Source organism: Neocloeon triangulifer, unplaced genomic scaffold (genome assembly GCF_031216515.1).
Source record: "Neocloeon triangulifer isolate White Clay Creek 2 clone unplaced genomic scaffold, ASM3121651v1 ptg000008l, whole genome shotgun sequence".
Classification (NCBI taxonomy): Eukaryota; Metazoa; Arthropoda; class Insecta; order Ephemeroptera; family Baetidae; genus Neocloeon; species Neocloeon triangulifer.
Window position 1 is genome coordinate 1,756,365 of NW_026775550.1, and position 15,210 is coordinate 1,771,574.

General features: G+C 34.2%; 2 protein-coding genes across 3 annotated transcripts in view; one reads left to right on the plus strand and one right to left on the minus strand.

Moving 5' to 3' along the window:
• Positions 1-15,210, minus strand: part of LOC132194536 (nucleolar and coiled-body phosphoprotein 1) — a 123,561-nt gene that overhangs the window by 93,852 nt on the left and 14,499 nt on the right. The gene's annotated exons all lie outside the window — the stretch shown is intronic.
• Positions 1-15,210, plus strand: part of LOC132194538 (uncharacterized) — a 100,644-nt gene that overhangs the window by 64,464 nt on the left and 20,970 nt on the right. For both annotated transcript variants that reach the window (XM_059615858.1, XM_059615859.1), the window contains exons 4-5: positions 8,070-8,436; positions 9,079-9,316. In XM_059615858.1, the coding sequence (XP_059471841.1) occupies positions 8,227-8,436; positions 9,079-9,316 (448 nt within the window). In that variant the 5' untranslated portion in view covers positions 8,070-8,226. The remainder of the gene's footprint in view (positions 1-8,069; positions 8,437-9,078; positions 9,317-15,210) is intronic.

Below are 15,210 nucleotides of genomic sequence, written 5' to 3' on the forward strand. Positions count from 1 at the left end.
TTCCGAGATCAATAGAACCCCATCCGCCGCAGTGAGCGTATTTTATATTCGTTTTTTTTTTATTGCAGATCATCCGAACTTGCTAGTGGTGGTGCAACTTTTGTCTATCAATGCTATTTTCACAAATAAATTGTTTTCAAATAGTGAATGTATTGTAGTCAATGTGAGGACGAATGAACAACAACAATAAACAAATCTCATAAAAGTATCTGAACTGTTTAAAATTTTCAGATAATTGTTAGTGTGCGTGTGTTTTTCTGTTCAAATTAGTGTAAAGTAGTTATGATATTGTGGTTTTTTCCGTGTTTTCAATCTAACAATGTTACAAAAAAATATAATCAAACATTATTTAATTTTTTCTTCTTTCGATATTCTAATTTTATTTAAATATACTGTCATTACACAAATTATTTACATATTTTATTTATATAATATTACATTGAAATAAAAATTTCTTGCGTTTAGTTAATTAATATTTTAATTAAAAAGTAAATTAATCCAAGTACGAATTTCATTTAAAAAAAATTGGAATTTACTGAGTAAGTTAAAAAATAAATAATACGACTTTTTTCATCCACTAATGTAATGGATAGAAATCAACTGTCAACTCGTCGTACACTTTTGATAACTTGAAAATTGATTAAATAATTATTATAGAAAGTTCCAAAATATAGTTATACGTAATATAGACGCAGTAGGACCTTTTTAACACTACTGTTATACACTTAGTTGACTTTGTGATGTAGCAATTGCTAAAAAAAACAACAATATTAATAACTTTTAAAATTTAACAAAAAAAAAATTTATGAAATTTCCTCCAAATCTATTTATTGAGCATCAAAATGTAAAATGAATTTTGGATTCTTTAAAAGATTGATTATCACACAAGCTTCGGATAATTCATTACGTCACCCTGATTTTTAATCTCCCACGTCGTGATCGCCGCAATCGGACCGTTTGGCCATAATAAATCAGCCGAAATTGCACGCATCAAAAAACTAAACGCGTATTATATTTTTGCGGTCGTTATTCATGGGCGGAAATGCCCGCAGCGTCGGCCGTCCGGCGACCCCAGCAGCACCCCTACGTATGAATGTGCACTCAAAAAGAGAGCCGAATTAAATAAATCACTTTGGCAAATGCGAGAGCAAGCGACAATAAAGATTAGCCGTGTTTCACATGCCGGCGGGGACAAAACGACGGAGCCAATCTGGCTGCTGTTAAATTGTTATTTTGATTGCAGCGCGATAGGGCGGCTGACATTTGGCGCGTCATAAACAAGTTTTCCGCCGCAGCCTTGTGACACTTTTGTGCGTAACAAAATCGCGTCCCCGTCCCCAGCCATATCTCATTCCATGTTGTGCCCTCGCGAATTTCCGAGCTGCGCCAAACGCCCTCGACGGCGAAAAAGCGGATCCGTCCTAAATTAGCTACTTTTCCATTTGCTATGTTAATTTGATCAAAAACATAAATTCGACGAGGAAACATCACTCAATTTGCAGAAGCGTTGAGATTTCTTGACGCGGTTGAAATTTGACGTTCACCAACTCATTGTCTGGCGTGATTCTCAGCATTGTAGGAGAATTTCACGATGGTGTTAGGATTGAAATTTGGTATTTCCTTTACTGTTTCGTAAAAGACACAATTATTCAAATAACCAATCAAGGAAAAATGTATAAAATAGATATATATATGAAGCTGTCTAAATCTTTTTAGAGAATCTAAAACCCAAAGAAACCACTCGAAACAGGAAATAATTAAATTAGTACTGCGACTAATTGCCTTGACGTGGAATTACGTTCCGAGACAACGAGATATTTGAGACAAAGCCGGTGTCGCCCTCAATTAAAATTTTTTATTATTTTTTTTCTAACATTTTTACACCGGCTTTGTCTCAAATATCTCGTTGTCTCGGAACGTAACTCCACGTCAAGGCGATTAGTCGCAGTACTAATTTAATGTCTAAATCTTATAAAACATGAATAATTTTAAAACACAGAAATGAGTCAGATTTTTAGTTAAGAAATAATATAAATTGTTTTAATTATGTATTTCAAATTTAAGAAACATAATTTTCTTTTATTTTGCTGTTTCAATGTCTCATGGAATGAGTTAAAATAAAAAGTAATTTAGATTTTCGGTATTTTTGCACATATTTTAGAGTGAAAATATTGTTCCAATTGTGAGATTTTAACCGATTTTAACTATCTGGGAAGTTTCCATTTGCTCTATGGCTGTCTATAACCATAACATAGCAAATCGACAGAGTTCAAAATTCCAGTTATATAAAAAAATCACTCAAAAATAACGTTAAATGTTTAATTTTAAAAATAGCTTTCATTTGACGAATTCAACGAATAACATTATAAAAACCATAAAAACTATACAGAGATTTTGATAGTAACGAATTTCACTGTTTTTCTTTGACTTTCCAGATAACGCTAAAATTCGCTGGAAAGAGAAATACACATTTTTTTAAACTCGCTTATAAAATGGATTAAAAGCCTTGACTTTTTTATTTGCAGAGGCGGCTGCTTTTGGTCTTTGAAACAAATGCTCTGAATTAATTGCAGATTCGCCCTGTCTGACCAGCAGCTTGTTTCAGCGAGATAAAAGGATCGCACGGATTGAGCAAGAGAGGGCCAAGCACGATCTTTCTCTCTCCGGGAATATAAAATAAATTCGTCACCCGCTCCACCTTTGCAACTTGTCGCATTTTCACAAGGCAAATGCGGAAAGAACAAATTGCCTGGCGCCGGCTCTGCGCACGTGGACTGCGCCCCTCATTATGAAAGTCGTCAGCAAATCCCGGGATTAGCTTGTTGTTATTTCAAAGCATTGTGCAGCGCCCTTTGCGAGTTTCGCCCTCGTTATCACAGGAAGCTCCAACGTGATTTGCAAATTAAGTTGGACCGACACACACACACATGCTCCGAGGGTCCTAATTTTCCACGCATTAAATCCCGGTATGGTTTTCCAGGCAGGTGCGGAGAAAGTTGGAATAATCGGGAAAGGTACTCAGCGGAATTGTCTTTAAAAAGTAATTTCGCGCGCAACGTTGAGTGAGGCCATGAATCTATTTGTTTGGCAAGCGATGCGATTTGGGCAGAGGCCAGCTTTCATCATGTGGGATGAAGAAGCAGAGATCTGTAAAAAGAAATCGATGCAGCTCCTCCTTTTCTGCTGAATTCGTGAGCCGCTGTGGGAAAAGCGTTTCGGAAACAATGCAATTTCTATTCCATTATTACTAAATAGAACGCCTTTGTTGTTGCAAAAGTGACTATTTATAAAAACAATTCCACTTTCAAGTTTATTATACTCTTTTTTTTAAAGAGAATATTCAGATACATAATTTACTGTATTATTTTTAAAACTGAATGAAAATTTTTATTAAAACTTAAGTAGTTTACCACAATTCCATCTTCCTCCTTCAAATTTAAATAAAAAATCACGTTTATTATTTTACCTGATCAGGGGTGAGGCGGTGAAAATCACCGGTCGCAGAAATTGGCTCGAAATGATCAGAATGGTCTGTCCTCTATTTTTAGCCAGATTTTGGAATTTTTCAACAAAAATCCATTTTATAGTGGTTTTTACCAAGATTAAGTGGATTTTAGATATATTTTTTTCACAGAAAAACGCTGTTAATTTCAATCATTTTTAAATTTTACGATTTAGTTCGATTAAAAAAATAAACTATAAATATAAAAAAAAATTGTCCATTGTCCAAGTTTCACAATCCTTTCAAACATCTCTATGATCCGTTTTTTTTTTTTACTTTTTTATTCCAATAGCAATTGTATCACGGCCGAACAGAATTTGAAATTGCGAGCAAGTGATGGATTCTGCTAATCAGCACTCACTGGCATATCAAATATTCGTGCCCAGGGCGTATTAATTCAGCAGCACCATCAAAAAAGCTGCCGATACGTTATTCCGGCTGCGTGTTGTTTGGATTCGGTCCTTTTTTTGCCACTCGGACGTTTTTGAAATGCAAAACGCTACTGCTGCTGCTGCTGGCCGGTCGAAATTTGTCCGTCAGAGCGTATCAAGTGCGAACAATGAACGATTATATTCCGATTGAGGGCCATCATTATCCATACTGCGATGATTAGTCCCATAATTTTTCAACACGTCATCGCCGGCGGCTGTTTTAAAAGCAGAGTAAATTTCCGTTTGATCACCTCTCTTTGTTCAAAATTTGCATAGAAAAATATACTCCATTCTTTCCTACCTGCCGCTTTTTACAAATAAAATAACTTTTTTTATAAACTCTATTCAATAAATCATTTTTAATACTTATTTTACTGGAGATCAAATCATGAAGAGATACACGAGCTATTTTATTTCCCTGGGCACTGAACTAACTACAGAGTTCAAAACATTTACTTATTTTCATCCTACAATACAACTCTGCTAACAAAATTGTTTTCGGTGTTTAATCCCGTCCTGTGGTTTTTTTTTTAAAGAAAATAAATAAAAATAAGATATTGAGTTTCTTGGCTTATTTTCGCTTTGTCGATTTGATAATTTAAAATTAATGCTAAAAAAAACAGGTTGTACAGTTTTATAATTAACCAAATTGAGAGAAATCCCATCATTGAGCTGCTTTGTCTAATTAATCAGTTACATTTTCACAAAAAAAAAAAAAAAAAAATTGACTTTGGATGGTGAAAATTCACCTTTAGTAATGAGAGAGTGAACTTTGCTTTGAGATAAAAAAATCTTTCAGTGAATCTTATTTAACCCTCTGCCACACAAGTTTGGTGCAAACCCTTATCAAAAGTTTTGCATCAGACGCAAGGTAGCCCGAGGTGTGGCTCCCAAGGGTGCGTTTTACACCCGTGTTTCTGCCATCAGCTATCTTTGGTCGCAACCCCTTGCCTTGCCCTTCAGTCCCTTTTCAGCCTCTGCAAATCCGGCTCTCGGTTGTGTTGGCGCGCGCCTCTGATGAATCCAACTTATTAATTATTTGTAAGCGTCTCTCTCTGGTATGTTCTTCTGGGAAATGGCTTTGAGGAGATATTATTAATTGTTGCCATGTAATTAATGCAACAATCACCTCGGAGCGATCTCTTATCTGTAGCTATTTCAATTAGTATCAGTGGCGCTTTGATCGCTCATCCGGAATACCAAGTTGGAGCAGATCTTCGAGCAAATTGAACCTGTGCTTAAATCTACCGTGTTTGCATGATTATCTATTTAATTCAAGCAGAATATTTTAGCTTCAAACGTATTTTAAGCATATTTGAAGAGTTGAGATGTTTTGGTAAATTATTAATTGAAGCCACTCAATCGTGGCAAAAGTTACAAACTGTTTTGATAATATATGCTTTAGACTCACCGTTTATGAATAATTTAATTATTTATGCCCGCAAACTCGTGCGGTTTTCTATGTGATGTTTACAAATTAATGTATCCTTTGAAACATAATTTAAATATCCGAAATTTCAAATTTTGCAAACACGAACACATAAAAGCTTCCAAAAATATTTGCGCCCAGCCTAAATATTAGAATTGAATAAATACACATTAATATTTTAACACAAATTTTGATATCGTGAAATATTTTTTTTCTAAAACTCATAATTAAAAACTTTTTCTTGAAACTGTTAATTATAAAGTCTTTTTAAGCATTAAAAACGTAGTATGTAATAAATGAATTCGCAATTTTTATTAAATTTATAATCTTTTAAATAAAGTGAATAATTAACTGCGAACAGTTTTTAGGCAGGTTTCTTGAATAATTTACTGTTTTTTATTTAAATTAGTTTTTAATTTAAATGTTTAAATGCATAAGTTATTTGATATTAAATAATTACATAATTGCATTTTTCAATTTAATATTTTTAGTTTTCATATAAATCCAGAAGTTTTATGATTACCTGATTTATATATAAAATAGAGACCTCCTACAATTAAGTATTAAGCAACAAAACCAAATTTTAAAGTGTAAATTACACCTTCTTCTTGTTAATCTGTATCGTTAATATTTATTTTCGTCGTATATTTTTATTGTAAATAATGTGCACAAATTGATTGTTGCAAAGATTTATACGTCATTTGAATAACTGTAAAATTTCCTCAAAACCTTGAAAATGCATTAAGCCAAGCTCAAAATTGCCACAAAATCATGTCGAATTTGTCAAGTTCTTCAACGTTCCCTGACAATGCAAAAATCATCCGTTTCCTACCACAAAGCACTGATTAAATCGAATCTGTCGCGTGTCACTCTAAAAATCAAGAACATCCCCTTGAAGAATGTTCGGCCTTATGGAGGAGGTTCTTGGAATGACATTAGACGATTTTTACGATGGCTTTTGAGAGAGCGAAAAATCTCATTACTGCTCTTTTGCCTTTTGATGATAAAAGCCTCTCTAGTACGTTTCTTTAATGTGTACATCCCGAGTGATAAAACCGACGGAGACAATGTTTCACTCTGGCCGTGCAGTGTGTGGTGCGGCGGCACCATTTTCGCCCCTGGAGGCTGCGCTGCTCCGGCGTTATCTATCTGCCTGTCGTCGCTCGCTCGCTCGTCATAAAAAGACTCTGCTCCTCTCTGATTTAATTTACAGCTTTTAAAAGCTTGTCGAGCGACTTGTCGGCTGCAATCAATCAGCCGGCTCGCGAAATTAGACGGATATCTTTTCTTCTCGCTTTCGTCCCGCGAGAGGTTTCGGCGCCGACCGACTTTTCCTTCCTCGCCGGTCCCGTGTGAATAAATAAATGGGGAGAAGCCAAAAAGGATTATACATCGCGCTTTCTGCGTCCGTGCTTATCGTGTTTAATTTGTCGGTCCTTTCATAATATCACCAAAAGTGCCGCGAATGCCGCAGGGAAAAGCAGAAATGTGGCAACTGCTCGCAAAATAATCAGTCGACAGACTTTGCACAAATTGCAAACAAGTGGTTAATTCTGAAATCCACTGAAATCAATATAATTATGTTATAAATTTAACGCTCTGGATTATCTTAAATTATCTATTCATCTCGGAATAAGAAATACATAAATTTATTGTGCCAACTAAATTGCAAAAAAAATATTCAAATTAAATGGGGCCAAATTAAAATGTACCTGACTTTGATTATCAAACTGATATTTTAGCTGCATAACTGATACTCAAAAATTAAAAATTTATTTTAATTTAAATCAATTGAAACTTATTAAGGTGACAAATATGGTCTAAAAATTAACTAAATATGTAAAGAACAAATATTTAAAAGGACTTTGATTTTACTTCAATGGAAGCGAGCAACACTTAGCAGTAAATTCATAATATTAAAAGATGCGGGAAATATTATGAAAACTTTTGGAAACTAAGCATTTGACATTATCAAATCCAAGAAAATTTAGAAGTGAACAAAACCCTTTTTGGAAACGAGCTATAAAATGGATCTTTTTTTTAAATAAATTGGCTCTTTTAATGAAAGTACATTTAAATAGCAAATTTTCATCATTATTTCCTCAAAAATTCATCTCTTTTGGCAAATTTAATCTGTTATATTGGGCTTTCTACAGACATAATCTGTTTTGATCCACTTGATAATTTTTTTCTGCTTGAAATTTTTTTTTGTGTTACACTTATCCTTTTCTATCTCAACTCGTGCATTTTGTAACATTTTTCATTTTAGTCTTTCCAAGAAAAAAAACATTACTTATTTGGTTTTTTGCAATTTGAATAAGTTAATTAATTTCTTTTTTGGTTTGCAAATTTTAAATCATTTTAAATTACTTGAATTTTTACTTCATCTTTGCAAAATCAAAGAAATTGTGATTGAATAGATCTGGGTCCATCAGACTGGGGAAAAATGTCATTTAACCCCATAAAAGTGACAATTATTAGTTAGTGTCAAATTTTATTTGAAAAAGACGTGGTCAAAATAAGTTTTTTCAAAATGTCTCGATAAATTATTTACTCTTCTTGCTTAGTGATGCATTTTTTTCTAATTATGTAGCAATTAATTTGATTTCAAATTAAAAAGCAGGCATTTTAATTAATTAAATAAATTTCCCCTTGAAAAAATCAACTTACACAAATGAATTATAATTTGATATTTGGATTGTTGCAGGCGCAAGTGAAAGGGTTGACTTGGCAGCCCTCGACCTGCCTCCTCACCGGACAGAGCGATGCGAAGAGCATGGCCAGCAGCCCCGAGGTCGCACCCCCTGCCCGCTCGATGACCTTCCTGATGGTGAGTGCTGATGCAAGTAGGGTTCTGCTAGGTCATGTCGAGACCTCTTCGCCAACACCACCTCCGCCCTCCAGCAACCATCGACGCGACCCTGACCGCGGTGCCGCCGCCGCCGCGACTCAACCACGTGAACCACTTTCAACGACGGCCCGCTTGTCTCCGGAACAACCACTTCAAACCTGTGCCATTTGAGCTTGTCAATCACGACCTAGAGGAGCAGGATATCGCATCATGCTGCCACCAGGTTTGTAAAAAAAAAATTAACTTTATCTTAATAAAAAGGAATTATTAAGTCAAGCATTAAATTTTCTTTAATTTTATTGACAAATTAATAATTTTTTTAAATTAATATTTTTAATACTTTTAATATTATGCATAATATGCGTTGATTTAATATTTTTTGTCAATTGCTGTACTTATAATGGGCTTTCTTAATTGCAAAAATTTATAATTTGTTCAATTCCAAAAGCTTGACTATAGAATTTTACAGAATAATAATAAGGTATCATAAGCGTCTTATTAGATAAATATACTGCATTGAAATGAATGAAAAAAGCAGTAAAATTAATTTGTTGCACAATTGAAAAAAATTGGAATTAAATGAAATCACATACTGCATTTTAAAGTTCAACCCCTCAAAGTGCACCAGAAATAGATGGATTGATGACAAATAAATTAACGCAATATGTTAAATCCAATTTAAGAAGTAATTCATATTAATGTCATTGATTTAAAAAAGAAATCTGCTCTTATTTTCTGTTTTGCTTTATAATTTCAAGATCCTGCTCTTAAAAATGATAGATTTTTTATTTATTTATACTGATTTATATTGTCATGATGGGTAAATAAATAGCATTGAAATGAAATGACTTGACGCAAATTTCAGTGTTGTTGTGTGCCGCTGAAAGCCGAGTCGTATTTGGACACGGCGGTGAACATTCTGTGGTTCCTCACCCCTTTAACGGCCACCATCGCGATGATACTGGTTGCCATCGCGATGACCACGAATCAGTGGTTGAACACAGAAGAGAAAATGCCCAATTCCAACTACAACGGCACCGGCGAGAGGAACTACCTCTCCAAATACACCGTCAGCGGACTCTGGTCACTTTGCTACACCAATCGTGAGTACAGAGAATTTTTACTTCATCTTTGCAAAATCAAAGTAATTGTGCTTTCCATCAACGACTACGCCCGTATGGGAAAAGACAAAACATGACCTTATAATATGTTATTTAAATTTATAAATTGTTAAAAATATTAATTAAAAATAATCTTAATTTTTAAATTAATTAAAATTTTAATTGTTATCAAATTTCGCTTGTATTAATTTAAATATTGAAGAATTGTACTCTGATGAGGTATTTTCAATAAACTAAATAATTGTGATTGATAAATCTGGGTCCATCAGACTGGGGAAAAATGTAATTTCACCCCATAAAAGTGACAATTATTAATAAGTGTCAAATTTTATTTGAAAAAGACGTGGTCAAAATCATTTTTATCAAATGTCTCGATAAATTATTTTCGCTTTTTGTTTAGTGATGCATTTTTTTCTAATTATGTAGCAATTAATTTGATTTCAAACTAAAAAGCAGGCATGTTAATTAATTAAATAAATTTCTCCTTGGAAAAAATCAACTTCCACGAGTTATGAATAATTAATTACCCATTTACCAATCAGAAACGATTGGAAAAAAAATCAAAATTCTGAAAAGGAAGATAGATCTGAAAATTGTTCAGAACTTTAAACAATCTAAAAACAAATGGCCAGAATATTTTTAAAAAAAAGTGAAGACTTTTTTAACAATCTCATAATTGGATTTTAATGTAGATGAAAAACCTGATTTTCCTCCGAGCGGAATCGCAATTATTCAAACGGGCTTTTGCGAGGCTCTCTGGTTGAAAAAAAAAGGAAAGTTTCTGGAGTTTTACGCTAATTGATTAACATCGCTGCTTTTGTATTAAACAAAACTTTGAGATAGTGTATTTTTTTTTCCTTTTTGAATGCTGGCGTACGTTTGAATAATGGTAATTGAATTCGCCGTCAATCAATAGGCAGTCAAATGGGAAATTAATTAAATGCTGCTCCCAGTCAATTATTGGCAACGGCACACACCAATTTCCGTGATGAGGGGTGTGTGCGCGTTTGTGTCACAGATACCGTCGGCGTCTCTCGCACCGACATTGCGAAAACACAATTGGGGCGGCCACCGAGGCAAATTGATATTGTTCCGCGCCCATGTGTCCGTGCGATATTCTGTATGACGTCCGTGTAAATGACGATCCGCGGCGATTGCAATTCACTCTCGTGTGCTCAGCCATGCGGTCGAATTCACCCCTGTAACTACACGCAGCGCAAAACAAACTGACACATGGAATTTTGAAAATAATTTTGACAGCGAGTGAAACGAGAATCTGATGAGATTCATATTGCAATGTTTAAAAATTTCTGCTGGTGAATTTAATAAAAAAAATCTAACTTTAATTTCAAATAAATATACTTCATTTAAAAAAAAAATTTCAATAACTTGCACAATTGTATTTTAATGAGCATTTCTTCTTAAAACGCTTTGATGTAATTAAAAATACATTAAAAGCAGGAAATAATTGAGTCTAGGAAAAAATATAATAATGATTTAATAAAAAGTTAATTGCCAGCTCTGGAAGTTCTTTGATAGTTAAAGCCGGTAAAAGCAATATCCAGACTTTTCCTGGATTTTTCCTACATCGAAGAGGACAATATCCATTATTGGAGAAAAATTAAAATAAAAAAAGCACTAGCATAAAAACCACAATCTTGAAATTCTCATAAAAATTTAATATCGCCTCATTTGTTTGAAAGTTTCTATAGTTAAAAATGTATTTAAATAAAGGATAGCGACATTTCATCTGCTGAAAATTAATGTTAAATCTCTCAATTCCAAGCAAATTTCCAGGCTAGAAAATCGATTTTGGGAAACATTTATAATTGAATTGATTCATCCACCGTCCAATAAAACAAAACAAAGTTGGCAAAATGTTGACGAAAAAGCTAAAGAAATATTCAGGAAATATATTATTTTAAATATAAATTGCGATGATATTTTATTTCATCTTTATAAATTTATTCTCCATCTAAGGCAACATTTCAATTCATTTTACTTCTCCGAACAAGTCAGACAACCAATTGTGAAAAATCTATTGTAAAAAAATTATATTAAAGTATTAAGATTTTTCAAATTTAATGTTATTAAACGTGGAATGAATTGCAAATAATATGTTTTCTATTCGAGGAAATTTTAAAGGAAAACTTTGCCCTCTACTTTTTAGTCTTTGCGGAGCGAACGGAGTTAAAAAGCAGAGCATTTGCATTTATTTATTATTCTCTCTTGCTGCGAAACACAAAAAAGGCCGCACTGCTTGCACGCAAAGGCGGTCGTTTTTGCAATTGTCGCGGGTCGTTTTCGCACAAAATAAAAACCCACGAAGACCGCAGCGGAGATTACAAAGCGACTCGAGTATTTCCAGTTCATCCACGTACGCGAGCAATGCAGAGACAAAAGGAAGAATGGTTTTCCCAGCGCGCAGCCACCCCCACTGGCCTTAATATTCATCTGAAGTGACTCCGTGTCTCTCTCTCGGGACCTTTATTTATTATTGCATATTTGCATTGTTTACCCGGAAGAAACGGGTTTGCGTGACCGTGCACAAGGAAAACCCATTACGGCACAATTGACTTGCTCAACCAACAAAATAATCTTTTTTTTTTGGCAATTCTATTGCATTTTATTGAAATACAGTCCAAGAATAATTACAATCATTTCAGCTTGTTGATATTAGAATAATACTTTTTTTTCACATTTTAAATCATTTCCTTTTTCCAATTAAAACTATACTTCTTGTTTCTCATATTATATTATGGTTTTTAGTTTAAAAAGTAAGTACTGCCAAAATTTACGAAATTACATTAAAAACATAATTGATGCGAAAACTGACTGTGCTTGTAAATTTTGCGGAGATCAATGTACACAATATATCATATATAAAAATTTGTTCGATGAAGAAAATGAGCTTGCGAGAAGCCGCAACTTCTCGAAAGAGCTTAGAAGAAGAAAATGTATCATTATTGTAAATCTTAATGTTGAACACCTACGGTGTTTAATAAATACTTCATTCACATTAAAAACATAATTATCCAATTTCACACTTCTTTTCTACGTCACTCATATTGCTGTGTAACTTGCACTATATTCCGATGATTTCATGGCAATTCGCAATCCGCCATTATTATAAATAACCGAACAAGATCACAATTAAGTTTAATTATTTTAGTTTTCTGGCATAATTGTAATTTTTATTCCAACCTTCACTTTTCCATTTACTATGTTTATTGGTTTAGCTATGTCTATGATTATCTAATATTTAAAATTTAATAAATTTAACAACAAAATACATTTTCCTGGACAGAATATTTTGAAAACTTGAAATCTTAACTCGACTTTGCAGTTTCTTCTGATTTGTCATTTGCTCAAGAGTTGGCTATAGCAACTTATATTCTCTCACAAGGCAAACTTTTTGACTTTTCATTTGCGAATCTGCAACTTTCGAGTTGAACTTGGATGAATGATGAGCCCTTTAATTTGCAGCAACCCACGTTTATTGTTTCTGCAGAAGCTTAATTAAGGCGCGCACCTGAAGAGCTTGAATGAAACGCGAGACGATGAGAAACAGAAGTTGCAAAAGTGCGCCCCAATGGAGAAAATCACATCAGAAATTCCAGGCGCACTTCGTCTGAGAAACGTGTTTGCATTCCATAATTAATTATACATACGATATCTTGCTTTTAAACGAAAATGCCTCATGGAATATTTCCAAGGAAATTCTGATTAGTTCTCGTAGGCGGACGTGCCGTTTTTTAATTTGACTGTTTGCAAATCGTGTGTGGATTTACGCCCAACCAAAGTTAACAGTCAACATTTCGAATCAAACCGAATGTACCAGTTTTTTAACAAAAACTGAATGTTCGCATGGAAAAGCTGGATAATCTCCAATCTGTAATATTTGTATTCTGAACACCTACATTTTCTGATGCGGGAAAAAAAGTAATTTCATTCCAGAAACATATTATTTCGAGTTGATTTTGATTAATTTTAACGGAAATAGAGTGAAAATCAAGCATATGGATTAATTAGAAAATTTAATAATGAAAAAAAAATTCAGTTAAATAAGTCACAGATTAAAAAAAAATGTAAAATCTTTATTAACATTGTGAATTTTTTTTTAATTATTTAGTCAAGCTGGCGGATGTGCTTCTTCTATCTTTTAGGAAACTCATATAATAGAAGTGATGCCTTTTGATCTAAAAATTAAATATTTCCCTTCCAACGTACAATAAATATTTTCTTTCCATTGCATAATGGCTATAATAATTTATCAAATAAACAACAATATTATGGCGATGATTTTTATTCCATTTTTTGCTGTAAAATTCACACATGACTTACTTTTAGAGAGGCAATATATAATTTCACTCTCAAACCGTTTGCAATTACAACCGATTGCATTTAGAAGGGTGAATTTATGATCCTGTTTAGTGAAACAAATCCAAGCTTTGCGAATATCCAGGGCGATCGTGGAAAATCGTTTCTCCTTTCGAGTGAGCACTCGGAGCGAGAAAATAATTACGCGCTTCTGATGGCGAAAAGCAATTAGCACCCTTGTGCAAAATTAATTTCGCAGTGCATCGCGACGAGATTAGATTGCTTTTGCGTGCTCTGCACCGTTACTTGCAACAAACTAGACGAGCTGCAGGTCTTTGAAGCGAAATTGAAAATCAAGAACCGAACACATATCAGCGCAGACGTCCTCCGTATGCAAATAACACACATCGGCTTTCTTTGTATAAGAAAAGGAGAGAGACGGGGCCGTTCCGCCCGAGAATGCGAGCACAAGGGAAAGGCGGAGGAATCTGCGGCATTCGATGATCCGCTCCCCAGCATCCTCCTCCAAACTGGCACAATAAATAAATAAATGTATGCAGCTTTTGTGTGCTCGCGAATAAATTTATATATGTGCGTGAAGTTGTAACGTCACAACCTATACAGGCCGATACATCATGTGAATGCATCTTTTTCCCCCGGCGGCTGGAAATCGCTTTCTGTCAAACCGTGCGTTGTGTGTGATACATTTCCTTTTCCTGCGCCCCCCGTTATAAATGCGTGGGTTTGCCTTGCATATTCATGTGTTGATGCCCCCGGCTCATGTAACTGACTGGACAGCAAGGACGGTGTATTTGCAAAATAGCACTGAGTCGAAAAATATGCCATAATTTGGTTTGTGGGGTTTTCTATCGCTCAAGTTTTTGCAAAACCTTTTTTTGTACATCGCTTCTATGGTTATAGGGTTGTGAAACTTAGACGATCGACTATTTTTTTCTGGGCTTTGGTTTGGCCTGAATTCATCAAATGTGCACGAATCATGAAATTTCAAGACGATTGACACCCACTTAAAATCGTCTAAAACCGTCTAAAACGCCCAAAACCATCTAAAAGCGTCTAAAAATCGACTAAAACAGTCTAAAAGTGTCTAAAACTCACCATTTCGTCTCCTGGTGCACAAAATATTCAAAAGTGAACAGATTTTCGTTTACCGCGCATTCTCTTGAAAAAAAATTTCATGGTTTCTGGCGACCATCTACAAATCTCGGTCAGGCCATTCTGAGCATTTCTAGCTAGTTTTGGCGAACAGTGTTTTTACCCCCTCACCCCTAGATCCACCCTCGGCGACTTCTTCTTACAAGCCAAATTTTTAACCTTGGAAAAACAGTCTAAAACCGTCTAAATTGGATAAAAACCGTCTAAAAACAGTCTTTTTCTATGAAAAAAGTGTCTAAAAAAAGTCGACTATTTCATACAAAAAAAGCGTCTAAGTTTCACAACCCTAATGGTTACATTTGTCAAATTGTTTTTGTTTGATTTTTAATCTTACTTGTTATGTTTTAATTTAAACATGTGAACAACAATAAGATGAATAAGAT